Source organism: Emydura macquarii, unplaced genomic scaffold, assembly GCF_026122565.2.
Source record: "Emydura macquarii macquarii isolate MOO-44397 ecotype Brisbane River unplaced genomic scaffold, CSIRO-AGI_Emac_v2 contig_1483, whole genome shotgun sequence".
NCBI lineage: Eukaryota > Metazoa > Chordata > Testudines > Chelidae > Emydura > Emydura macquarii.
The window spans coordinates 2,148,652-2,174,524 of record NW_027131620.1 but is presented as its reverse complement, the minus strand read 5'-3'; the positions used below and the strand labels follow the sequence as shown (position 1 = coordinate 2,174,524).

Sequence of the window (25,873 nt, the reverse complement as noted above, 5' to 3'; positions counted from 1 at the left end):
CAACCGGCTTCCGTACGCCGCGCGCGTCCCGTCCCGTCCCCATGGAGACCCGCCGCTCCGCGCCGTCCCGGCTGCTGCTAGACGCAGGAGGCCGAGGGCGGAACCAGCCGGGAGGGGGCGCCCGGGGCGAGGCCAGGCACGGAGGGGGCGGGGCGGGGGGACCCGGGGTGGCGTTTGGTTCCTGGGGGAGGGGGGCCCCGCCCCAGGATGGTTTCTGGCTCCCCTGGGGGTGTTGGGGGAGGGGGGGGGGGGGCAGGACAGTCTCTGGCTCCCAGGGAGGGCTGGGGGGGGGCAGGACAGTCTCTGGCTCCCGGGGGTGGCCCCCCAGGACGGTCTCTGTCTCCCAGGGGGGCTGGAGGTGGGGGTGTGGACCCCCAGGATGGTCTCTGGCTCCCGGGGGGGCTGGGGATCCCCAGGATGGTCTCTGGCTCCCGGGGGGGCTGGGGGGGTGGACCCCCAGGACGGTCTCTGTCTCCCGGGGGGGCTGGGCAGACCCCGGTTTGGTGTCTAGCTCCGGTCTGCCTCAGAGCGATGCGGCTGCTCTCTGGGATGCCTTGCGCCTTGCTCTGAGCCTGAGCCGTCCCTGGGACCGAGCCACGCCGGGGGGCAGCCGCCTGGCTAGTGTCTCCCTCTTTTCTTCCAGAGCCGCCCCCGGGAATGGCTGCAAAGGTCCTGACCGCCCTGGCCCAAAACGCACCCGAGAAATGCGGGACAATAGTAAGTTATCCTCCTGGCCCTTTCACTGGGCTCCTCTGAGGAGCAGGGGCGGGGGGCTGGTGCCAGGACCGCGTGGTGCTGGGGGCTTGAGAAGCACTTCTAGACCCTGTGCAGTGCCTCTCCCCACACCCCTTGTGGTGAAAGAGGAGACGGGGGCTGGGAGGTGGATGGCTGCCATCTGCGTGTTAGTTCATGTTCAACTTGCCCTAATCAGACATGCTACGGGTTGTCATTGACAGAAGGCCTGGAGGGAACGCTGCCCGGGAGGTGCTCAGCCCTCGGGCACAGTGGGGAGGTTCCCAGACTCCCTTGAGCAGTACAGTGGGGAAGTCAGAATTGTGGTGAAGACAGCCCATAAACCTCCCGTGACACCTTCAGCAATAACATCTCGTTTGTGTCTTCTGCTGAGTATAGGATTACAGCAAGTGGCAGAGGGTGGAAGCAAAAAAGAAGAAACCTGTGGCACACAAGCCAGCATTGCCACCTATCACATCACCAAGTGAGGACACGAAAAGCAAAGGGAGCTCCTCTGGCTACCAGAAAAACAAGCGGTCAGGTTGGCAGAGATTCTATTTCTGTACCATGTGGCATGTCACTGCCCACCAGTGCCCCTTATGCAGCCCTAACAATGCTTCCTGCCGGAGGGCTTGGGCACAGAGTAGCTGAGAGTTTCCCCCAAAGCCAGTACGGCTTTGCCATTCTCTGCAGTGACTCCTGCTGGGAAAGGCTAAAGATGCCGGGACTGGAGACCTGTGAGCTCCTTCACATTCAGTGCTCCTATACCGTTCCTTGAAGTTACTTCCCCTGGGTCTGCAGTAATTATAAATTCCCTGTGACCAGCATTCCTTAAATGTCCATTAGCGACACATGGGAAGTGTAGATAGTTCATGTCATGTATTAAAACTGGACAGTATAATAAGTGCAGAGCATTTTCTGTTTTACCAGTTCTATTCAGTCCCAGTTCATCCTTGCCTTCGAAGACAGCACTCTCTCTGAAAACCAGATTTACTCAGCAGAAAACCTCAGCAAAGGAGACTGATTTAACTAAAACCTTGGAGAACATCAAAATTATTAAGGTATGTGAAGCAAATGTCAAGTGTTGTGATTTATAGAGAGCAGACCATATGGTTATTCAGGGCTGTCCCAGTAGAGGAAAAAAACTAGAGGCTTGATTATCTCATTTACACTCATGCAAGGTGGATGTCAAATGCTGCCTTTCGGATTTGGAGGCATGCACCAATTTGACACTTCCTGTTGTGCTCGTGCAGATGATTCCACAAGGTGCTGAGCAAAGGAAAATCAGGCCCAGGGTGCTGGGAGGAGCTAGAGGAAGAATGTAGAGATAGAGCAGCTGGCCAGTGAAGAAGGTGGGTGCAGGTATGTGTTGGAGAAATTGGTGTGACTCAACAAAAAGATTGTTATATTGCAAAAAGATGGGTATGGTGCCAAGGTAAATGGAGGTTGATATTATTATTTATTAGTGAACAGGAATGTTATTGGGATGGTAGGTGGAATAGATTTGTAAATCTTTCATTCATATATTCTTTCAGAAACTGACCAACTCGAAGAGAAAGTCCCTAGATGAGCTGAAGCATCACAGCACCACCCTTGTGGAGACCAACAGGAGGCTGACTCAGGACATTCAGCAGACAGATGCCAGTACTGCTAAGCAAACCAGAGACCTGCTGCAGCAGTATGAGATGTTTGGGGTGAGGTTTAGGTGTGGCCAGTCCAGTCAGATCAGCAGAATCCCACTACAATCCCAGCTCCTTCTAATCCCACTGGAGCAGGTTCAAGGTCTTGTGTGGTAATTACACAGCCCGAGCTGTGATTTGAATGTCACTAGTGGTAAGGGGGACCAGTCCTGTGCCCTGAAGCGCCTCTGCAGCATTCTGTTTTACACAGTTTATACATCACTGGGCTCTGCCCCACAGCAGCCAAAGATGCTCCAGCTTCCTGCATCATGCTGCCTCCTCTTCAGCTTCCCTTCCAGTGTTGCCAATCCCAAAGGCAATGCCACTGCAAGATTTTCTGATGAGAAAGCAATACTGTAGCAAGTGACAACTGTCACCCTCCCCTAGGAGCTTCAACATGTCCCCTCCATGAAGTGCATGACCTCGACTGGCTCATGAGGTGGCAAGCACAAAGACGCTCCCAAGAGCAGCTCTCCTGTGCTTGCAGTTGTGGTGCCATAGCAGCATGCAGTTCACTCCATCATGCTATTAGTGGGATCAATAAATACCATGGTGAGAGGTGCATTAGGAAGCCTGCAGATAGACACTTCATAGTCTGTCAGCAGCATATAGCAGTCAGTGACTAGATTTCAATCTCTCCAGACAGTCATCTCGACCCTTCGGGACTCCAGTCAGAACCAAGTTGGCGTAGCAAGAGCAGAACTCCAGGAAACAGAAAAAATGGTGGAAAGGAATCTGAGGAGTAAGCATGGATAGTTCACATTAAGCTAATACAAAATATAATACATACATCCCCATTATCCTCCACTCCTCATTTCATTAGATTGAAAATGCCAGATTGTTGTTGCACACTTCAAATAATTAGATTTCCTAAAGATAATCAGTTAGTTTTGGTTCATGGGGACTGTCCCAGTTTCAAGGTAACTGCACCTGTATTCCTCCACTTCCCGGAGTTCCCAGCCAGGTCTCAGGACTCCAGCTATTGCCTGTCTCTGGGTGGGGGCCCTTGTCCCACTCCCTTCTAACCAGGGTTTGAAGGCTGCACAGCTCCCTACCTTGCTTTGTGATATCCCCAGCAAACTAGTCTGCCCTACGGCCCGCACCTGTGCGTTGCTTTCTCTCTGAGGGCTATGACCAGTGTATTGCCAGCAGTTACAAGTTAACACACAGCTCCTCATAAACAAGCACTTTATTCTTGAAGTGAAAGCATTTACAGAGTAAACATAAGAAAAATAGTAAATAGACTTGAACGCACATTAAACATATCAGAAGTCACCCATTAGTCTTAGGGCACCCTAGGAGGCCAAATTCTTTCCAAACCTTCCAGAAGGGCTGGTGCCCCTTTGGAAAGAAGGTCCCATCCGTTTCTGAAGCAGAAGGAAGGCTCTGAGTCAGTTTAAATACAGTCTCTTCATGCCAAAAGCCCTTTCTTTGTCTGTTGGTCTCTGGAAAACCCAGTTTGAACCAGGATGCGCAAGCCTCCCCAGGGGTGGTACCTCTCTGAAGGTGTTGACAATCTGAGTGATTCACTTTAATCATCCCCCCACTCCATTCTGAGTTCCTGGCGGAGCTAAAAGCAACCCTTCCCTACTGGAGCTGCACACTATCCTTGGCCCACAGTGATACACAAATCAGTCATACACTTAATGCAACAGTGGTCCCCAAAGATACTGCGTGCAGCTGCAATATCTGTCCCTCTTGGTCAACTCCAGTAAAAAATATTTGGAAGGGTTATTAACCCTCCAAGGGCAGAAACCAACCACTAGCTGATGGGGGTTAGGAAGAAATTTTCCCTATGGGCAAGTTATTCCATAATTGCCTGCTTCAGAGATTCTTGCACCTTCTTTGAAAACATCTGATACTGGCCACTATCAGAGATGGATAGTGAACCAGATGGACCACTGGGCTGATTCAGTCTGGCAGTTACTGTGTTTCTAATCATGGCCACTAGACTAACATAGTATTTAACCATTGTAAAGAGAAGGCCCTCTTTCAAAAGAACAAAAGTTTCGTTGGCTCCACTGAACAGGAGACTCAGCAGAGAGGGAGTCTGGGAGCCTCCATAGTTTAATTTTCTGCCTTGGCCTTTTAATCAGAACTGAAGCAACAGGTGAATCACATGAACACCAAGGTGCAAATGCTCCAGGAAGAGCTCAATGTTCTGCGAACGTACATGGACAAGGAGTTCCCGGTGAAAGTTGTCCAGATAGCTTTTATGCATCGCAGCATCCGAAACCTGAAGGAAGAACAGCAGGTAAAGAGATCTCTCCTATCCCACATTATCCCTGTGTGTAAAGAGAAGGGATGGGGATCAAAGCAATCAGATGTTCATTTGCTTAATAATCCTGTTGTTTCCCTGCTACCCATCCGTGTAATTCTCAGGATGAAATGGATGATATAGAAGATCTGGCAAAAACAGTAATGCAGCAGCTGGAAGAGAAGGTGCAAGATGAGAAGGAGCAGATATTGCAGGCTGTTGCAGAGGTTAGTGGATTGCTTCTGTCTTTGCACGCTTGAAGGTTAGTGAGAAAGATAATGGTATACCCTGCCAGCTAGACTGCTACTGGGAGCTGCCATATTGGCCTGAAGGGTTCCAGACTTGGCCCATCAGTAACACTGTGGTGCAAAAGATATGCAAGGGTGTAACAGTGCACCTCTGCCTGCAGCTTAGTTGATACCTGGAGTTTTTCTTCAGAGTAGAAGGGAGCTGTATGTGCAGAGCTGGAGTTGCATTGGGGGTGTATTTGTAGCCTGGCCAGTTGCAATATTTTCAGAATCAGGCATGTGTATTTGCACACACAATTAGAGTGAATGAATTAAACTGAAAGATGTTTAGCTAGTCAGTTGTGTGCACAGTTACTGAGCTTGCACATACGTTTCCAGTAATTGCATGAGCACATTAAGTACACACAATACTGAAAATATGAGGCCTTATTCTCCCTCCATAAGATATGAGACGCTTCTATTGTATAGTTGCTGTTTGTGTGGTAATACTTCAGACTTCTGTGCAAACATTAATTAAGGAATCCTCACCATAGCCTGGTAAGGTGGAAAAATATCCGTATTCCCATTTTACAGCTGTATCTATAAGCAAGGGTGAAGTGACTTGCTCAAGGCCATTCAGCAAGTCTGTGTTGGGAGTTGGAATTAGAACACCAATATCACTGACTCTTCGTCCTATATTCAGTACAATGTGATTTCATGGAGTATTGAGGAGATGCTGACCGCCAGCCCTTGTCCCAGCATGCATTATTCCTTAAAGGAGGAGTTCACCTGTTATTCTAAATGTGGCAAATACTAGTAGATCATCCGTAGGGTCTGCAAGTGGCAGGGTTTCATACTTGTCATTGTAGAAATATACCCAGTTAGCTCTAAAGTACATGGTTCTGAACAACCAAACCCTGAGAGATGGCATCCCTGTTTCCTCCCATTGAAGCCGTGAACCCATTCTTCTGAGCCTTTAGTTTAAAGAGGGCCTCAGACAACACTCTTGTTTGTGATTGTTGCAGCTCTGTCCCGCTATTTTCTGCTTCTCTTCTGGTCCAGATGCATACTGGAATTTACTCTCTGGTCTTTTGCTTCAGCTGGTTTGTCTTCCCCGTCTGTGCAGGACAAGGCATTTCTCTATCAGGAGGGGCTGAAGCAGATGGCTGTCAACAATCAGATACTCAGGAACGAAATCCAAATGCAAAAGAAGGTGAGCAGGTTTGGGAGCAAGTAGCATGGAGCAGCAGGGGCCTGGGCCTAGTGAGTTTTAATCCCTTTGTTGCTGGTCCTCCAGTACAATGGCTGTGCCATTCAGTTTCCAGTGGAACCAGTGGACTATTAGGACACACCTAGGATGTTGAGGAGCACAGCAGGTATTCCTGGCATACTGGAGAGTGTACTGTGGGGAATGCTCCGGTCCTGGCTTTGTGAGGATGGACCAGATGCCCTGGCAAGTTTTCTCTAGCTCCTCTGCTGTTTATAATTCTTCAATACCTGTGTACTCTCTTCTTCTATGTGTTTTTAAAGAAAAGTCTCACAGGTTTAATTCTTTCAGATCATTCACAAGCTGCTGGAAGAAATCACAGAGTTGCGAAAGAGCATTGTGACACTTCGCTGGAGTGTGAGAGACCCTCGAGAGGTGATCTTCGCTGATGTTCTGCTCCGCAGGCCCAAGTAGGTCCTTGCACCGATGTCCTAAGCAGTAGAGTTTATTGAACAACATGCCACAGGCCCTTCTGACACCAGCTTCACTGTGACTATTCATGGGTCACCCTCTGCTTGGTGCATTGGGGATTTACTCTCCACTCAGAATGCCTCTGCATTATGTAATAAGAAACTCAACCCAGCTATTTGTACAGTTGTCAAAGGTAAACTGTGCACTTCACCATAAAATGTAAACCTAATTATAATACTGGATCCAATTAGGGAAGGGAAGTGCATGGCCTAATGGTCTGAGTACAGGAATAGGAGCTAGAAACTAGGAAGGGGTTGCCCTGGCTCTGATCCTGATTTACTGTCAACCATGGGTAAGTCACTTCCCTTCTTTGTGCCTCAGTTTCCCCACTAGGGAATTGTGAGGATTAGTAAAGCTTTACAAGCCTCCTGTGATGCACAATAAGTACGTAATCTATTGGTCTCATTTTGCAGTTGAGAAAACTAAGCCCCAGAGAGGCCAACGGGCCTTCCCAAAAGACTCATTGCACTCGGTGTATATGTAGCCCTGTTGGTCCCAAAAGACTGGATGACCAGTGCACGCTCTGACAAAGAGTCACTTTTCAAACAGCCTCAGTAAATCCCCTTGCCCCCAAACACTGGGTGAAAAAGGATAAGTTGGCCATTTTTCTGCTTTGTTAAAGATGTTTCAAAGGCAGGTGATAAGCTGCAAAAAGCCAGATTTCATTTCTCCTCTTGGCTCCCTTCCTAGCCCCAGTTCACTGGTGGCTGATTGCTTTCAGAATTGAGTTTCTGGATAACCCCTCCGCCTGTTTAAAGACTATATGCTGTGTTGATACTGGAGCTAGGAATTGTGACGCCAAATGAAAATTCCCACTAGTGTATCAATGTGCAGCATGCCCTGCCAGCTCGCTCACAGAAATCCTGGCCTCTAACTTCCAGGAACAATCTAAAAGGTTTGGCTAAGATTGTGGGTTCAAAACATAAAACAGAGAGAGATGCACTAACCCGCCCTGAAACTACTCCCACAAATACCTACCTGGGTGCAGTTGATCAAAAGAGCAATTGTCATAACACCTCCGATTCTGGCTGACTGCACACCAAATGCACAAAGAGCCACAATATCTAAAGGAAACTTTATGCTAGTTTAAAATGGAAACCTGATGAGTAAGTGCCCAATGACATTACAATGGGCCATCAGTCTTGATCAGTTATTGACTTTTAGGCTGTAAGCCTGGGCCAGATTTGGCCCAAAGAGGTTAAGGGCTTGAATGTCAGCCAGTCCAAACTTGTAGGTGTATCTGCAAAATGCATGTTTAATTGTGTGCTGTTTGCCTGTGCATATACAGCAATTCTATGTGCAAAGTGAGTGTGTATACAAACTGCAAATCACACTGATTTTCATCTTTAGCTTCCCCATTTTTGCACATAAGGTAATTTTACAGGCAAATTAGGCCTACAGTTCCCCTGCATTTTGCATACATAGATTAATCACATGAACTATATGAAAACCAGGTCCTCCATGATTTCCATAAGCCCAGGCCGTGAGTCTGTGACAGAGCCAATAACGGCCCAGATCTCCTAATTCCAAGTCCCATGTTTTAACCCCGAGACCATCCTTTGGCTAGGTCTAACTGTAGAAGTGTAGAGGCCTGATGTGCAGCAGAAGGAAAGCCTGCAACATTGGGAAATGGTGGGGAGAGTTGAACGGCCTTGTGATATATTAGTGCAACTTAATTATTTCCGATAAAAGAAGGATAAAAAGGGGCATTAATTAGTCCTGACGAATGGTAGAGCTGGGGTGAGTGTGAGTGGCTGGGAAAAGGTTTAAAAATAGAAGAAAGACTCAAGTGGGAAAGTTTCTGCACATCATAAGTCAGGCATTTGTTGATTACACAGCCCTAACAGGCTGGGAACCTTTGCCAGAGCCATCACCGCAATCTCCTCCACAAACATCCTTCAGACATTTCCCACTGACCTCCTTTATGCTTTTCACATGACTTCAGTATGTGCTGGTTTTCCTTGATTATCCCTTTGGTTTCCAGCCGCTGAAGGAACAAAGTTGTGTTCAGCCCAGAAAACTGCTGTGAGAGTTGGGGAATGAGTGCAGCACAGAGCTTCAGTCTCTCCCCCAATAGCAACAGCAGAGCAGGAACTCATCCTCCTTGTAGGCAGCGTTGGCTTTTTAGTAACAGGGCTGTAGTGTCACAGGACACGAGAGCTGGGATGCCAAGAGTCTAGAGGAGGTCCCTCCCTTTCCAGACTCATTTTTGTTTCTAATTGTTGCATGGCCAAAGCAGCAAAACCCATTGCTTCCTTCCTCGCCCCCTCCATTCCCTGCCTTTGCTTTGCCAAAATACAGCTGAACAAGTCCACCTTCTATGCAGAATCGGTATTGCAGCCTGGGCAGCAAGGAAGATGAGAGATGGCGTGTGGCTAAGCCCAAGTCTGGGAGTCAGAAGACTTGGGGAGCTAACCCTGGCTGTGCCATGGACTCACTGGGTGACATTTAGCAAGTCATGTGGGGCCTGATTTCTCAGTGTGTGAAGTCCATGGGCATTGTAGCTGTTCAGGCCTTCTGGAAATCAGGCTACTTACCTCACTGTGCTTCAGTTACCCCATCTGCCCCTCCGAGTGCCACGGGACGTAATTCCCTGTGCTTTCTCCAGCCGTTTCAGAAGCCTGGATTGAAGGTGCGGTGGAAGCACAATTAATGAGGACGTTGATACACAAACTGATGTAATGCAGCCCCAGCCTACCACATTTCTCCCATTCTCGGCTGGAGGGAGTAGCTCACAAGGCCCTCCCTGTTTGTTGGGGTTGAAGAAGAGCAGCAGCTAAATACATTCTGTTTGGTTTACATAAACCTACTGCCTGCATCTGATTCTGTTTCTCTGTTGGGGTGAAAAAGTGCGCCTAGCCCCTTTGGCATAGGGCTTGGTTATCCTGTATATGCTGTCTAAGAACCAGTTATGCAACAGGGCTCAGGCTTTGATTAACAGCATGTGATCTTCCCATAGGAAGAGCGGAGATGGCCAATCTGGTTAGCTGCCAGAATGGGCTCCAAGGGTGAGTCAGAGCTACTGTAAAACGCTGCTTAGGCAACACTGCTGTGGATTGGGTAGCCGGTCTGGGCTCTGGCTCGTGCTGAACTTGTGACATGCACAAGAACCTGACATGGCTTTAGGGGGCTGCTGTTCTAGGAGCAAACATGGGGCTCTGGTCCTACCGCTCCTCCCATAACGAAGGGTTTCTGAGTGTTGGACAAGGGATGTCTAGGCCTTTGAGCTCCTGTTTTGGCTGTACAGTGTGTCAGAGAAATTCCATGCATTGCTAGCCTTGATAGTAGCAGGATTTCTCTTCCCCATCACCTCACTCCCATAGATCATGGGTCTGAATTGAGGCAGAGTTCTTGTTTCCTTGGCTATGGCTTGATTGCTGTCTCCTTTCTCCGCTCAGATGCCTGCCAGATACAGAGATTGTTCTTAATATCCCCCTGGAGGAGGAGGAGTTTTCCATTTAGTCTCGGCAGCTTTGGACCTGAGGTGGAAAGGTGGGGATGGGCGAGGCCTTGCCCACAGAGCTATGGCAGCACAGAATACAGCTGGGCCAAGCACAGGATGGGGAGCTGTACGACAGATCACCTCTTCTTCAGGGACCAGCTCTCCAAGCCCATCCCAGTTCTCGGGAAGTTCTGCTCTGTGCTGCTTCTGTTTTGTCATGCCCCAGTGAAACATGTTACATCACAGAACAAAATGCAGGAATCCTTGTGTCCTCTTCACACCAGACCCAAACTGGTGTTTTGCTGTGTAAAACCCAGGAAACTGCCATCTTGCTAGAAGGAGTATGATGCAAAATTCTATTACAGCAGCCAGCTCTCATCCAAGACAGTGGATCGTTGATGAGGTGTCACTCTCGTCAACAGCCCCTCCCCAGTCTCCCATTCTTACAGCACTACCACGTGTCATTGGTGTCAGCCACTACCAATAAAACTGCAAACAGTTACACTCCGTCAGATAGTTCTTGGGGTCATTCTACTGACGCCAGGGGAGTTCTGTCATAAAGGAATTGGGCTTTTTTATCCTTCCCAGTAAAACTACTTTGTGAAAGATACTTTTGTCAATAGTTTGGTTTCTGGTGAGCTGAAGCCCAGGCCCAGGATGAGGTCTTCAGTAATGGAACAGCGAGGAGCTGTCGCTAAGTGCCCGCCAACATCTGCCTGTCAAAACGATTACATCCCCCTCAGCCACAGCAGATGGAAATTCAGTGGGACAGGATGGTGACAGGATCAGGATCTTCCACTTAGTGTTTGTACAAATGCTTGCAGGTCCTAGCAGCAGGCGTCACATGCCCTATGACAGTATTCCATCCCATCCCATCCCAGCGGTCTGTTGTTTACCGTTGAATGCTTCTGACAGCATTCAGCCTGGGACGTCAGCCAGGGGAGGGATAACTGCAGCATGTTTAACCTGCATCTTTCTGTCTACATTCTGAAATAAAAATGAAGTGGATCTTAATTGGTAACCCAAGTTCCATCCTGTCAAAATAAATCGCCAGCAACCCAGACCTTTTATTGTTTGTCAAATACCAGCACTTCTCATGTCAGTAAGATCCATCACGCAGGGATCTCCAAGTGCTTTACAGACACTAGTAAGTGTAACCGTGCAGCCTTGATGACAGAGCCAAACTGTAGCTGACTAGAAACTCATCTAGCCCCATCCCTGTAGGATCTGAGCTCACCTCCCTTCCCATAATGGTCATTACGCCTTGTGATGCTTCACACACCCCTCTGAAAGGTTTACTCCCTGCAGGTGTGTGGGTGAGTAGATTTGACAAGTGATACTTCACGTGCCGTGTGATTGGTGGAGGAAAAGTGCTATAAAAGTGCAAAGCATTATCACACGGCTCACACTCTCTTACTTGGTGAAATAGCTTCTGTAGTTACTCCGTCTGCCACGAGATGGAGACCGGCAGCAGCTCAGCAGGTAGCGAATCCTTTGATTGATCCTGTAAGAATTTGGGGGAGGAGGTGCTCAACTGATTCATAGAAACCTCAGAGCACCAAAGGGCCGGGGGCTGGGGTCTCCCTGCTGACTAACAGAAAATGATGAGCACGGGAGAGCAGCCCTGCTCTCTGAGGAAGGTCTCCTGATACATGGGCCATCTCACCCATGGAAGCTCTTTTGCTAGGTGGTGGGTTTTCAAGCACAGAAGGAGACTCCTCCAAGGCTGGCTTAGGCTCTGGAAGAATCCTGCTCGCTTGGTGCTGCTCCATTTCCCCCAGGCCTGGTGAGAGTTTCCCCTGAAAGGAATCCAAAAGTCCAGCAGCTGGGAACCAGGGTGCAGACTGCAGCCGAACCAGACACGCCGCAGGAGTTGGCCTCCCAGCCTAACCCCACCAGCCCCTAGTGCAGCCAGAGTGGGACCTTTACACACACACTCGTCCCTAGGGGCCTGGCCAGCTGCGCTGAAAAGGACGAGCCCGTGGCGTGGGCTGCCCATAGCGCTGGTCAGCCAGGAATCACAGTGCCGTGTTTAGGGTGAGCATGTGAGTTGACTGAGACCAGCAATGAAAGCCTGGAGGTGCCTAGAGTGGTAGCAGCCAGGATGGCGGGAGGGCTGCTGCTGCGTTAAAGCAGCGACGTGTACAGTATTTTGTCAGAGCTCCAGGGGACCAGTCTCGGACCCATGTTACCCAGCAGTGCCATCGACCCTTCCCCTCGCTCCGCACGCGGCCAGCCAGACCCGGGGACCAGGGACCAAGAGCACTGGCACCTGCTTTGCTTCCGAGGATCTTCCTCCTCTCTGCCCACCTCATCCGCTGGCTTTCTCTTTGCCTCCTACTGGGCTGCAGAAGTTACCCCAGTCCTAGGGACGGGATTAATTGTGGGGGCAACGCGGAGTAGGACTATGCTGTGGGAGGGAGGTCTCAGGGGAGAGCCATTCATGGGAGGGTGCAGTCTAGGATGACCCCTGAGAAGGTCCATGGGGAGACCAGCTGCCAGCGTGGAAATGGGGATGAAGGGGCAAGTCCCTGAGGCAGGGGCTGTGGATGCTGGAGTGGGGGTTGGCTGCCCTGGTGCTGGAGGTTTGGCGGCCAAGGGGTCAGGCTGGGGGGGTGTATACCCAGGGCTGCGGGGGGAGGGAATCCCTGGGAGGGGGATTCAATCCCTTCGGGAGGAGTTGATGCCCCAGGGGCTGGACTAGGGCGAGGGGTGCAGACCCCTGGACACTGGGCTCCTGGGGGTGGTAGGCTTGGGCTGGGGCCGCGCATGTCGGGGTTACTGGAAGGGCTGGGTCCCGGGGTGCGGCTGCGGGACGGGATCCGCGCGGGCTGGGCACGCACTCCGCCCGCCCTGGGCGGCCCCGGACGCGCTGGGTGGGCCCCGTCGAGGGGGTGGGTCCCGGACCGGCCGGAGGGGGCTCCACCCCCCCAGGGTTTAAAGTCCTGCGCTCGGCGGCCGCGCCGCTCCGCGATGAGGCAGGGGAGCAGCCGGGAGCTGGGTTCGGGCTGCGGGCGGCCGGGCGCCGGGATCCGGGGAGCGCTGGGCCGGCGCCGAGGTGAGCCGAGCCGGGCCGGGCCGGGCCGGGCCAAGTTCTGCGAAGAAACTTTCCGCTCCAGGGCTCGGGAGCCGGGCTGGGGGGTGCCGTCAGTGGGGCCGGGCTGGGGGGGGGCGGTCAGTGGGGCCGGGTCCTGCCCGAGAGGGGCGCGCTGGGGCGCACGGGCGCGCAGCGGCACGGGCCGGGGGGGCTGCGAAGTGGCGGGGGCCCCACGCTGTCCTCGCTCCCTCCTGGCGTTCAGCCCCGGCCCGGCTCTCCAGCCCCGGCCCCCCAAGGCCAGGCGGGCAGCTGGAGCACGGGGCGCCCCCTTTTCCCCGCTCCCTCGGCTGCCCGGACGCGGGGGACCGCCCTGCCCGAGCTGGACCCACCTGGTGCCCGGGGGTGCGGGGCGAGGCTGAGTTCTGCGGGACCCATGCAGCGAGCCCTGTACTTCGGGCCGCATCCTGGGGCCAGGGACCTCGGGGAAGCCTTGAACCCTGGGCCGGGTGGGAGGACGCTGCCTCTCTCGGGATCTCCCGCTGCAGCCCTGTGCTGGCTCCCGGCAACCCGACCTGACCGAGGCTGGCACGATGAATGTTTAACCATGTTGTGGAGGTTGGCACCGCGGTCCCCATGGCATCCGGCCGCTCGGGTTTCTGGTGCCAGGCTGAAACTCACAGGGTGGGGAAATCCGCAGGGGAAAGCGCCTGGGACACCCTCTCTGACAGCCGGCCCGGGGCAAGCAAATGGTAGATGAAGTTCAGTGTTGATAAACGCCAAGTAATGCACGTTGGCAAACCGGATCCCCGGTGCGCACAGTGCTGGGGTGTCCGTTGGCTGTTAGCGCTCGGGGTGACTGCGGGTAGTTCTCTGAAAACGGCCACTCAGTGTGCAGCGACGGTCAGAAAAGCGAACCGACCGTTAGCAGCCAGGAGGAAAGGGCTAGATACTGAGACAGAAAATATCGCCTAGCTGTGTTATAAATCCACGGCACGCCCACTGCTCGAATCCGGCCTGCAGATCTGGGCGCCCCATCTCAGAAAAGATCTATTGCAATTGGAAAAGGGCAACTAAATGATTAGGGGATGGAACAGCTTCCACATGAGGAGAGATTAACAAGACTGGGCCTTTTCAGCTTGGAACAGAGATGACTAAGGGGGACATGATCGAGGTCTGTAAAATCATGACTGGTGTGGAGAAAGTGAATAAGGACGTGTTATTTACACCTTCTCCTAACACAAGAACTAGGGATCACCAAATGAAATTAACAGGCAGCAGGTTTAAAACAAACAAAAGGGAAATGTGTTGTCACACAGTGCACAGTCAACTTGTGGAACTCCTTGCCACAGGATGATGTGAAGGCCAAGACTACAATGAGGTTCAGGAAAGACTAGCTAAGTCCATGAAGCATATTAGCCAGATGGGCAGGGACTGCTGTTTGCCAGAGGCTGGGAATGGGTGACGGGATGGATCACTTGGTGATTCCCTGTTTTGTTCTGGAGCACCTGGCACTGGCCATTCTTGGCAGAAGGATACTGGGCGAGCTCTGCGGCTGTAGCAGCAACAGGGCTCACACCCAGGATCCAACGGCTTTGAAGAGTCTTTGGCTCCGGTCTTGTTTTCCCAATTTAAAAGTTGTTTGGCTGAGACAATGCAGGGCGAGTGGAGAGCTGCCTTAGGAGATGGGGCTGATTTATGTCTGTTTCTGCTGGGCTCGCGTCCAGCTGGGAGACAACAGAAGTGGAATTAAAACAAAACAAAGTACCTCTATAACTAGAACATAGCCAGACTCTCAGGGCACCGAGGGGCGGGGCGGGTACTGGAGAATCCCAGCCGGAGCAGGACGAGAAAAACCTGTGGTGGCCTCCAGCGCCGCAGCAGAGCACCTCGCCTCCCGACTTCCTCCCCCAGCAAGCCGCCAGCTCTGCCTTTCCTGTCTTGCAGGACATGACTCTGAACACCCAGCAAGGGGGCAAGAGCCCTGTGCGGAGACGGGCCAGCACCCCAGTCCCCCTCTCCCACCAGTCCCGGCCAGCGATGCGTGGGCCCAGGCCTAACCCCATTGAATCCCAGCACCCTCCGCTTGGCTTCTCCTCCTCCTTCGACCGTGGAGACAAAGCGCCGGTGCCGCGCGGCAGCTGGTCGTCTGACTCGGCCGACTCCGATAGCTCCTGGGAGTCCTTGTACCGGGTGGTGCTGCTGGGAGATCCTGGTGTGGGCAAGACGAGCTTGGTGAACCTCTTTGCTGGGATCCAGGAGAAGGACCTGCCCGAACAGCAGGGAGGTAGGGGTCCCTGCCCTGTGGGAGATGCAGCCCAAGGCCATAGAAGGAGACCCTCCCGAGGGCCATGCGGTGCGGAGGTTGGGGGTCGCGGAGGGAAGGAGCCCTGTGTAAACCCAAACCAAGGGGTACAGTGGAGAGGCTACATGGGTGTAGATGGCCCTGACTGCTCAGGAGCAGGGGAAGAGCCATTTCCTAGCCGGGAGGAGGGCTCAGCTGAACCCTGGGACCGCGCTCCCCACCTCCGTGCCCAGTTCCTCCTCTCTGGCTGGGCAGGGGGAAGTGAGCAGGGCACCGGGTGCCCCAAACCAGCGGCGAGCCCCGGGGACTCCGTTCTGCTGTGCTGACTGTACGTAACGCTCCCCTCTGACACTTAGCTGGGGGTTTCTGTGGGTTTGAGGTGGGGAAACATCAGGGGCACAACGCACTGACACCCATCGGGGCTCAGCCGCCTGGGGCCAATTCATTCCACTGGGCCCAGCCGCCTGCCGGAGCCTCGGTGCCTTTCAGCCCAAAAACAAGCTGGCAAGGAGAGGGGTGGGTGAGTCCGGAGCCGGGGAAGCGCTGTGAGATATCCCAGGATCTCCCCCCTCCTTCCGAGCGGCCGAGTAGGAGAGCAGCCGTGCTCCCGCCAGGCATCGCCCGGGACTTCACCGCTTCCCACGTCCTCTTCCATGCTGGTGTCTGGTTTGTACCTTTAGCTCCTTGCCTATAAGGTCAGTTGTTTTTGCCCTGCCCTGCGTTTAACCCCAGGGCTCTCCCTCTCCTCCTCTGCCTGGGCAGACAGCAGACTCTCCCTCTGGAGTCTCAACAGCACTGGGCCTGGTTGGGAGGCGTCGCTGGGCACTAACGCAAGCCCCCCCTGCCCCAGGCGCGGAGTCTGGCTGACCTGGACGTGTCTGGCTTGTTTCAGAGGACATGTACGAGCGCACCCTGTCGGTGGATGGGGAGGAGACCACGCTGCTGGTGATGGACACCTGGGAACCAGAGAAGCGGGTAGGGGAGTGGGCGTGGGGATCCCGGGGACTGTCCGTGGGTGGCGGAGGGCGTCACCTTTTCAGTTAAGGGAGCTGTATTGCTAGACTCTGGGGCGATTCGTCGGAGGGGCTGTTGCTGTTGTAAACGCTGCAATGCGGCTGCCTCGCTGGCTGTGTTTCCACGCCCACCGGCGCAGGAGACAGGGCCGCAGGGACAGGAGAGCCTGCATCTCCCAGGCCCCTGTTGAGCTTTCTTGCCACCGTGTGCCCTCCCCAGCAGACTGCCTGCTCAGAGCTGCCCGTGCTGTGCTTGCGGCTCCTGTCGCTCTGCAGAGAGGCCAGAAGGGATCAGAGACACCCGTAGGTTAAAATCAGCGGCTGGAGCAGGGTCAGCAGCTAGTGACTTCCCCGATGAACAGCTGACTGGGTCCAAGGGAGGCTCTTCACATCCTCAGGAGCTGGAAGGAATCCCTGCCCCCCCCCCCCACACACACACACAGCTGGGGGCGAACTGCCCCCCCTTTGTCCCTCCCACTTTACAAATCCCACATTAAAAGCTTGTATTTTCTCCCAAAGGCTTTGGTCTGATGAGAACAACCTTACCTTGCTCTTATATGGCACTTTTCATAAGCAGATCTCAAAGCATGTCACAATTGTGAATGTATTTATCCCCACAACACCCCTGTGAGGTGCTGTTATCCCCACTATACAGATCTGGGACCTGAGGCACGGAGATAAGTGACTTGCCCATGGTCACCCAGGAAGTCTGTGGCAGAGCAGGGAATTGAAGCCAGGCTGAACCCCTGGACCATCCTTCAGCTCCTTCCCTTCCTGGCCCCCATTCCCTTTTAAATAGACTCCCCTCATCTTGCTGGCTGTTTGCCGTTGGAAAAGGGGAGCATGTTCTGCTGCGTCTCTTTTCAGCCTGAGGACCAGACTCCTGAGCCCTCTGGCCGGGGTCTGGGGCTGTATGAATACCCTGCTGAGGAATTATTGGCCGTGGTGTGGTTTGCAAAGGGGTCACTGGTGGGGTGTGATTCCCAGAGGGTGACGAACCAGGGGTTCTGGTGTGAGCTCTTTAAAGCCCTCTTCCTGATCGGGGGGGGGGGTGTCCCCCAGCACCCCAGGAGCCCCTTGGTATTTGTGGGCACTGATACAGATGCATTGCTGGGCAGCCTGGGCATTTGGGAGCGAAGCCTGGGGCTGTCATTTGCGGCTGACCGATGGAGGAGGAGACCGTGTCCAACGCCCCCCCAGAGCCAGAAGCTTTTCATCTGCAAATGATTGACCGAGCCACGTGTCTGCTCAGTGACCGGAGGCTGCAGGAGCCTGGGCTGCTCCCTGCTGGGGACAGGCTGACCGCAGCGCGTGCCGCTCCCCACCTGCACCGGGGCTGGGATGCTGAACAGCTTCCCCCCTCCAGGCCCTTTCCGCAGTCGGGAGATTTGCAGCCCCATCCCCTTCCAAACGCTCCGGGCGCGCCCGCGGGGGCAGGCTGGGGAAGGAATTTCCCTCCGCCTCAGACTTGCGTAAACCTTGAGCTTGCCACCCGTTCCCCGCTGAGCGGCTGGAGCTGTCCCAGGCCCGTGACCCTGCCTGCTGCTCTGCCTTCTCTCCACCACGCTTGGCCCCAGCCCCCAGCAGACAGCGCTGCTGCGGGCAACGGGCGGTTCTCAGCCAGACCCTGGGGCGCGCTGTCTTGTGCCCAGTGACCCCTGAGGAACCATCAAGGCCACCTGGAAGACTGGGAGAGAGGGTGGATCTCAGCGCAGCCAATGAACCCGTGCAGAGAGCAGATTCTCCCGCCTGCCCTGCAGAGTGAGTGTAGACGGCTGCCGGGTCAGAACGGCCGTGCTGGCGCAAGTGCGGACGCCAGATTGAGGAAGGGGATCGGGGGGTGTGCGAAGGTGCAAGTTAAAGGAGCCCAACCCTCTACTGCACCTGATCTCCCGCCAGCTCCCCCGGGCACACGTTACCCCCGTACTGGGAGGCACTGAGTACGGGCGGCGTGACGTGGGTGGCTGGCCGGGGCTGGCCCGCTGTCGGAGAGCCTGTGGGGACCGTGACCGTGTGCCTCGACGTCTCCGTAACGCCGCCTTTCCCTGTTCAGCCCCAGGAGGAGGAGAGCGGGTCCCACCACGACTGCCTGCAGGTGGGGAACGCCTACGTCATTGTCTACTCCATCACCGACCGGGCGAGCTTCGAGAGCGCCTCGGAGCTGCGAATCCAGCTGCGCCGGACCCGGCAGGCAGAGAACATCCCCATCATACTGGTGGGGAACAAGACGGACCTGGTGCGGCGCCGGGAGGTCTCTGTGGAAGGTGAGCGAGCCGGGCTGGCGTGGAGCCGGGCCGGGAGCTAGCGGGGAGGGGGAGGCTTCTTCCCTGGTTTCTCCGGCGGCTCCTCAGACCTAGCTACGGCACCAGGATGGCTGGCATGAGACTGGGCTGGTACCGGTTTGCCTGCGGAGCGTCCGTCTGGGAGTGCCGCGCTCTGTCCATCCATCTAAACCTCCGTCCAGCCACTAAACCGCCCCCACCCACCCTCTTTCTTTTAGCAGCCTGTCCTGTCACCTCCGGGGCTCTGCCCCCCGCTGTACTCTGCAGCCTTTAACTGCTGCCTCCCCTCGCATGGCCCACTGGCCCTCCAGCGGTTCCGCTCCCCGGTCCCCCGTCGCCGCCTCTCTCTGCCTGCAGAGCGCTCGCTGTCCTGTCGGCCGACTCAGGCGGGCTGGAACCCTTCTCTTCCCAGAGGGCCGGGCCTGCGCCGTGGTCTTTGACTGCAAGTTCATCGAGACGTCGGCCACCCTCCAGCACAACGTGGCGGAGCTCTTCGAGGGGGTGGTGCGCCAGATCCGCCTGCGCCGGGACAGCAAGGAGGCCAACGAGCGGCGCATGTCCGTCTACAAGCGCAAGGAGAGCCTCACCAAGAAGGCCCGGCGCTTCCTGGACAGGCTGGTTGCCAGGAACAACAAGAAGGTGGCTCTGAAGGTTCGCTCCAAGTCTTGCCATGACCTGTCTGTGCTCTGAGACCTGTCACGGTGCCGGCCGTTCCCTTCTGACGCTTAGAGATGCGGCGTCTTATTCCTCCCAGGAGGCTTTCCATCATGCACACCGGGGTTTGTGAACTTCCTTCTCTGTTCGTGGCGTGAGGACAATAACCCAGCAGACGGCGCCGTCTTCCTCACCAGAGCCTCAGGACCAAGTTGACACCAGCAACCAGAAAACGCCCCTGGGGAAGGACTCCTTGCATTGACTGACCTTCCTGCTCCCCGGTGGCATCTCCTGCCTGCCCTGCCAGAGGAGGTGGGCAAGGACAAGCCAGGGCAGGTCTCCGGGTGCAAGCAGGCTCCATGAAATGTTGCCTGTGGAAGGGAGAGAGAGGAAACTGTCCCAGAAGGAGGGTGGGGAGTCCGGGAGGGGGGGGGTATTCACCTGTGCCTAGAGATAATGCAAGGTTGACACCACGTGGCAGGGACAGGACAACCCCCTGCTGCTTCTGGTGTCCACAAAGCCGTCACCAAGGGCAGAAACTGCCTCTGAACGCTGCTGGGAGCTGGGCGTGTAACTGGCCCATGATACCGTGCGGACAGGCACTCGCAATCCCTTGGACAGGGAGGCCTGGAGCTGGGGTGCAATGGCATGGCAGGGTGGGGGCTGGAGGTGTCTTGCTGCCACCTCTGGGCGTATTAACGTCAGTGGGGGCAGGGGGAAGAGAGCAATGGAGAAGCATCTTCCTTGGGCAGGAGACTGGGGAGGCCTGGCCCTGCCTGTCTCCCGGCCTGGGGGTGGGGCTGCGCAGGCTGAGTTCCTTAGCGCCCTGCGGCTGTCGCTTGGCCCAGGCGGCGGGCGAGGCAGGGCGTCTGCACCACGTCTCTCTCTTCTGTACAGTGGTTTTGCGATCGAGGTTTTTCTGTTGTCGACTTTGTATGACCGCGACGACGAACCCCCGAGACTGGCAGAATAAACTAAATCTGGAAAGAGGCCCTGTCGCCAGTCACTGCGCAGCATTTCTTCGCTTGGATTTCCTTTACACCCCCGCCCCCCCACCAGGGATGCAGGGAGCTGGGACCAGTGCGCATTTGTACCTGCTTCAGAATCCGAGATGGGCAGAGGCCAAACCAGACCCCCGAGTCTGAAGACTGGGATTCAGACCAGACCCTGAAATGCACGTTTCATGGGGGCAGACGGGCTGGATCCATTTGGCTGCCACGGAAACGTCCTGTGGTTCCCTGGTATGTTTAGCTCTTCAGTAGATGCCCATTCTGAACTGGCAGCCCAGAAGCACATGGCGGGGGAGCAGGGTTTCAGCTCGAGGGATTTAGCTCACACACGTTTACAGGCAGCGAGGCAATCCCAAGGAATATCTGAGAGGCGTTTGGGCTGGATTCTCCAGTCTGCCGACTTCACGGTGCGCTCTTTACAAGGTGCAAGTGACCTGAGACCAGCTGGAGATTCCCCCCGGCGAATTCCCTGGGGTCGGAGGAATCTGGGCCATGTACAGCGTGGCTGCCTGCCGCCTCTCAGGGCGGAAGTGGGAAGCGGGGGTGTCGAGGGGGTGGGATGGAGCAGAGCGCCCCGAAGTTACACAGCTTGCACCAGCAGCTGGAGTTAGTGGGCGCCCTGCTGCTCTGACTTCCGCGGGAGCCGAGCAGTCTGGGATCAGCGAGCCCCAGTTGCCTCCACCCAGCACAGCCGGCGTTGCAGGAGCAGGGCCTTTATCTGCAATGCACGCAGGGGGTGGTGTCATTTCTCGGTGACTGTTAATCACCCGAGCTGCTGATTCTGTTCCCTGCACCTGGAGCTGTGCAAAGCGGGTGTGCGCTCAGTGGGGGGCAGCCAGGCAGGGCCCAGTGTGGCCACACTTCCCCTACAGCTGGACGCCCAGTTCTAGGTCTCTCAAGTGCAAAGGGGATGGATATGGGGGTTTTGTTCACACACACACACGGTGAGCTGGGCTGTTGGGATCCAGGCTCCAAGGAGAGGGCGTGTGACGAGAAGCCAGGGGTGAGTGGAGGCTGGCCGGGACCGGCACCTTCCCCTTTAAGCAGGGTTCGGGAAAGAACAGCGAAGAGACCGGCTTAGCATCAGGATCCAGCCTGGGTTCACACGGAGCGCAGTGCATGCTGGGAGGGACCTGGGGACCATTCGTGCTCTGGTGAGACCCCAGCCATCACAGTGATGCTCCGAGCTACGGACCTCCCAGGGATGCTTCTGTGCTGTGGCTCAGGGCGCCCATCTCTAGTAGCCTGCAAGCGACTCCGGGCCTGCAAGACGGAATGGGGGCTCCCCGGAGAGCAAAGCTCCAGCCGGCTGCTGTCGCCAGGGCGCCCGGCCATGCCATGCCGTGCTGCTGGGAGAGGAGAGCCTGGCTGCGTCCGTCCTGGCCAGCGCCTGGAGATGGGTTAGCAGGTGAGTCCCGCTGCCCGGCTCGCCGAGCCCCCTGCTCCCAGCCCCGGAGCCAGTCCTGTGCCAGCCCCGGAGAGCGCCAGGCGGGGCGGCTGCCAGCACGGAGCCCTGCACGGCTCCCAGCTCGTCCCAGGCAGCGGCCGCAGCCTAGCATCCCTGCGAGGCAGCCAATGGGCTTCTCCCCATTTCACAGAGAGGGGACGGGACCTGGCCAGGTCTGCCCAGCGAGTCGCTGCTGTTGCCAGGAGTTGGGCTGCCTAGACGTCGGGGTTGGGCTGCTGCTCCCCTGCCAAAACTTCCGATTCCTTCCCAAGGGCTTCCCTGAACGGGGCCCGGACAAACCGGCCAGCCCCGAGCCCGCTGGCTTTCCCCTCTTCCCTTCCCGCGGCCCCGCTCCGGGCCGTGCCTGCTCCCAGCACCTTCCGCCAGGAGCGCTGCGGTTCTCCGGTTCTTCCACTCCGGCACTTCCAGCCTTCGCCTCTTTGCCCGGGAGGGCACCTGAGGTTACCTGCCGGGGGCCCTGCGACCCTGCCTGTGCCGTGCTGCCCCTCCGATCAGTGGGGGGACCAAGACTTCTCGGTGGTGGCTGCGATGATCCGGCCATTAATCTTTGCACAGAGCTCCGGCTAAGCACCCGCGTTATTCAGCCTCCCTGCCACGGCAACGGGCCCTCGGTCTGCTCCGGAGAGCTGCCCACTCCTTGCCATCTGACCGCTGCCCGCTGCATCTCCCCTCCCCTGCCAGGCTGCTGCAAGCCTGGCCCTGACTTCACCAGACCGGGACAAAGGAAGTGTCGCTTCCGACCTCTGATCGGCCAGGCAGGAACCCCCGGGGATTTCGGCTGGAGCGGCCAGTCCTGCCTCGCTGCTGGGGCTGGGCCCCTCTGTGCTGCAGGCCCAGTGATGTGAGGGGACCGGACTGGGGCAGTGGGAGCTGCAGCCCCCCGATTTGCCGCCTGTACAGCAGAGAGAAGAGGTCTGCCTCGCAGGGCTGCACGGAGGCTTCGTTCTCTGGCAGATGTAGAGCGCAGCGAGGGGATGGAGTCGCAGCGGAACGGGGCTGGGCCACAGCAGCTAGTAGAGATTTTGTGGGCTCAGCAGAGGGAGAAAGACCAGCCTGGGGGGCAGGGGGTGAGACCACAGCAATCTGCCCTTTGACTAACCAGCGCTCCCCCGCTGGGGACAGCACACGTCCCCCAGCTGGCCTGTCAGCATTCCCAGGCTGGCATACGTGGGTGTGACGTGACGGCTGTGCCAGGGACGAGGCCAGCGCTCCTGCCTGCAGAGCCTGAGCGGAGGAAGCCGTGACTCCGATAAGGAGGAGCACAAGTCCCCCCTCGGCTTGTTTTTTATTGAGCCCCAGCTGCTGGAAGAATGTTCAAGCCCGTGGTGCTGGTGCTGGTGGTGGCTCGCTCAGAAGCCTTGGGCCCCAGGCCAGAGATGACTTGGCTATCCGCCCCCTCCCTAGGTCAGGTCAGGAGTTTCCACTCGCCTTGCATCTTTCGCATCAGGCGAGGGAGGAATTGTTTAAGGGGCAGGGGGGGAGCTGCAAAGCTCTGGTGAGTTGCAATCATTAATCGAGGCGGCTGGAAAAGGAGGTGGGGGAAGCAATGGGGGGAAAATCCCCTTTCCTGCTCCCGAGGAAAATAGGGACTGAATTCTGCTGCTCTTTCCCCCAGGGCAAATCCAGACTGACTCCACTGCCAGCTGCTTACTCCAGATTTACCCTGCTGGCAGGGGCTCAGAATCTGCCCCTGCTGGGCTGCTGCGCTATTCATTATCCAGACCTCCAGAGCGAGCTGCCGTGCAGCCTGCGGGGTGTTGGTGCAAGGTTCTCTCCAGCCAATGAACTCTGGTTCAGAGCTGAAAAAGCTTCTTATAAATAGTGACCGCTCTGGGGCTGCTGCTCCTTCCTGGGCGAGGCAGCCAGCTGCCCCTCCAGCAAAACGCTGCCTCCTGCCAGGCATCCAGCAGCTTCCTCCAGGCAGCGCTAGAGGGGGGCTCATGGTGGAGGAGTCTCATTGGGCACTGGCAGGGCACTGCTGGGAGGAAGCTCACAGCGCTGGGGTCCCAGCTGGCACTGGCCCCATGAAATGCCCTTTGATCTCGGCCGTTTTTCAGCCCAGCGTTCCCGAGCTGCCCTGCCGTGGGTAGCTGTCTGCACAGGGCGGCCCCACTCCAACGCGCAGTGGAAACCGTTCTCTGCCAAGTGTCGAAGGTGGCTCTGTAACGCTCCCTTCGTCGGGGCTGAAGATCAGCTCGCGCCTTGCTGCCCTCCCCTCCTTGCCCCCCACATCCCAGGAGCATCCAGATGTCTGCTGTGTGCAAACAGCTGAAAGTCCCTCCCGGGAGCGGAGAGGAGAGGGGTGCAGCGGCTCAGAGTTTTCCTCCAGCAGTCAGGCGGGGGCGGGACCGTCATTATGGAAAGTTGGCAAGCGGCTGCAGGCAGCCCGGGGAGTGGAAAGAATGAGGTCAAGCTCAGAAAAATGCAGCCCTGCTGAAGGGCCCGCAGGAGAGGCCAAGGGGGGGCGATAAACGGAGCTGGGAAAGGCAGGCAGGGGAGAGACTGGCTTTTGTCCAGCGGTTCTGCGTGCAGCAGCCAGCTGGGCCGCGGCACCTGGCGCAGGTATGGAAAGCCGGGGAGCGGGCCCAGCGGCCTGCTTGCTTCCCCCCCTTTCCTGGGCAGCACCTCCCGTGCGCATGCCGCCTCTGCGGCGAGAGGGGAGCCCTTGGGAGGAGCACGGGGTGTTCTCCAGCCCGGACAACTCCGAAAGCCAAGTTGGAAGTTGCCCCAGAAGTTCTGCGCTAGGGATTACGGGGGGAGGGCGCTGGCCTGTTACACGGGGGCCCGACTAGAGGATCGCGGTGGTGCCTTCTGGATCCACCCCCAACCGGGCCACTGAAGCGAACGTGCCTGTGGTGCTGCCCACGGCTCCGTATGAAGAGGCTCCGAGTGCGAAGGACTGTGTGAGCATGTGGCTTGGGGGTGGCTGTGCCCTGGTTGCTGAGTGAGCCTAGACAGGAGGCTGGGCCTGGAGGCTGGGCCTGGGGGGAGCACACCGTGCGCCTCTTTGAAGGCTCTAGGAGCACCTGCTACTTCCAAGCGTGCTCTTCCCAGGATCCCCTGCCTGCTTCTGCTGGGCACTCAGGCTCCAGCTCCCTGCGCAGTGTACAGCTCCCTGTGCAGTGTACAGCTCCCTGCGCAGCTGCCATTTTGAACTGCACGTAGTTGGCCCAGGTGTGAATGTCGACATAGCAGCCTGCAAAGCGGCGAAGAATCAGGTCCAGGCAATTTGCTCCCCCCCCACCTCCACCCTGCCACTGGCTGGGGGGGTTGAGCTCTGCACCCTCCCTCTAAGGCCCCTCTGGCTGAGCAAGCGATAACTGAGCAATCTGCGCATGCCTGGGTGAACGTCAGGGCCCTCTTAGGTCACCAAGACCAATCTGGGGGCTGCACCCTGGCCAAAATGCTTCACTGGTGCCCATTGATTGCTACCGGCCTCGGGTCCAGACAGGAGAACCAGGACCTCCAGTGCACCAAAAGACCCATTGCTTGGTCCCAAAACCTACTGGTTAGCCAGCTGGAACCAGTTTCCAGCTTTCAGCTGGAATTTTCTCTCTAGGGCGGCTGCTCTCCCCCGTCGTTGCTAGCTGCTGGTGTCGTGGTATTTATCTCCAGCCAGGGGCTGACTCAGGGTGGTGTGAACTGAAGCTTTAGGCGCTGATCCTGCGCCCAGGGAAGGCTGTGGAGTTTTTTGGTCAATGTTCCAGTAGAAGCAGGTTCCCAGAGAGACGCGTCCCACGCGGGGCAGGTGGGGGAGGAGCCAATTGTGCTCTCAATTACACCCGGGCGTCCCTGGGCACTTTTCTAGGTGCCAGAGCTGTAGAGGAGAGCAGGAGTGAGACAGTCTGGGGTGCAGCTTTTGTGGAAGTAGCGTCTGCTGAGTGGGGGGCCCGTCAGCGCCGCTGCAGGACCCAGAATGCTGAGACAAGCGAGAGGAAGGGAAAGAAAATGCAAATAGCTTTTCAAGTGGCCAGCACTGTTTTAACTAAAAAGGAAGGGCCGGAGCCCCCACTGGTGTAAACCGGCACAGCT

At 56.3% G+C, this 25,873-nt stretch overlaps 2 protein-coding genes across 6 annotated transcripts; both read left to right on the top strand.

The window, feature by feature from the left end:
* Nucleotides 1-7: 7 nt before the first annotated feature.
* CUNH20orf96 (chromosome unknown C20orf96 homolog) lies at nt 8-11,948 on the top strand. 4 transcript variants are annotated; one of them, XM_067553997.1, is made up of 11 exons: nt 8-136; nt 644-717; nt 1,132-1,273; nt 1,663-1,793; nt 2,268-2,426; nt 3,054-3,153; nt 4,508-4,665; nt 4,794-4,895; nt 6,022-6,108; nt 6,454-6,572; nt 10,032-11,948. In XM_067553997.1, exons 2-11 carry the CDS (start codon nt 658-660, stop codon nt 10,093-10,095), a joined length of 1,122 nt encoding a protein of 373 aa, XP_067410098.1. In that variant the 5' UTR covers nt 8-136; nt 644-657; the 3' UTR covers nt 10,096-11,948. The 4 variants fall into 4 exon arrangements, with proteins under 4 accessions (XP_067410098.1, XP_067410099.1, XP_067410097.1 ...); XM_067553998.1 differs by lacking the exon at nt 10,032-11,948 and adding an exon at nt 9,242-9,438; XM_067553996.1 differs by lacking the exon at nt 10,032-11,948 and adding an exon at nt 8,960-9,438.
* Nucleotides 11,949-12,922: 974 nt separating this feature from the next.
* REM1 (RRAD and GEM like GTPase 1) lies at nt 12,923-24,472 on the top strand. Of its 2 annotated transcripts, none has more exons than XM_067553994.1 (5): nt 12,923-13,133; nt 15,057-15,396; nt 16,307-16,389; nt 18,481-18,691; nt 19,122-20,353. In XM_067553994.1, exons 2-5 carry the CDS (start codon nt 15,060-15,062, stop codon nt 19,397-19,399), a joined length of 909 nt encoding a protein of 302 aa, XP_067410095.1. In that variant the 5' UTR covers nt 12,923-13,133; nt 15,057-15,059; the 3' UTR covers nt 19,400-20,353. The 2 variants fall into 2 exon arrangements, with proteins under 2 accessions (XP_067410095.1, XP_067410096.1); XM_067553995.1 differs by lacking the exon at nt 19,122-20,353 and adding an exon at nt 23,457-24,472 and having other exon boundaries at nt 12,926-13,133.
* The last annotated feature ends 1,401 nt before the right edge of the window (nt 24,473-25,873 follow it).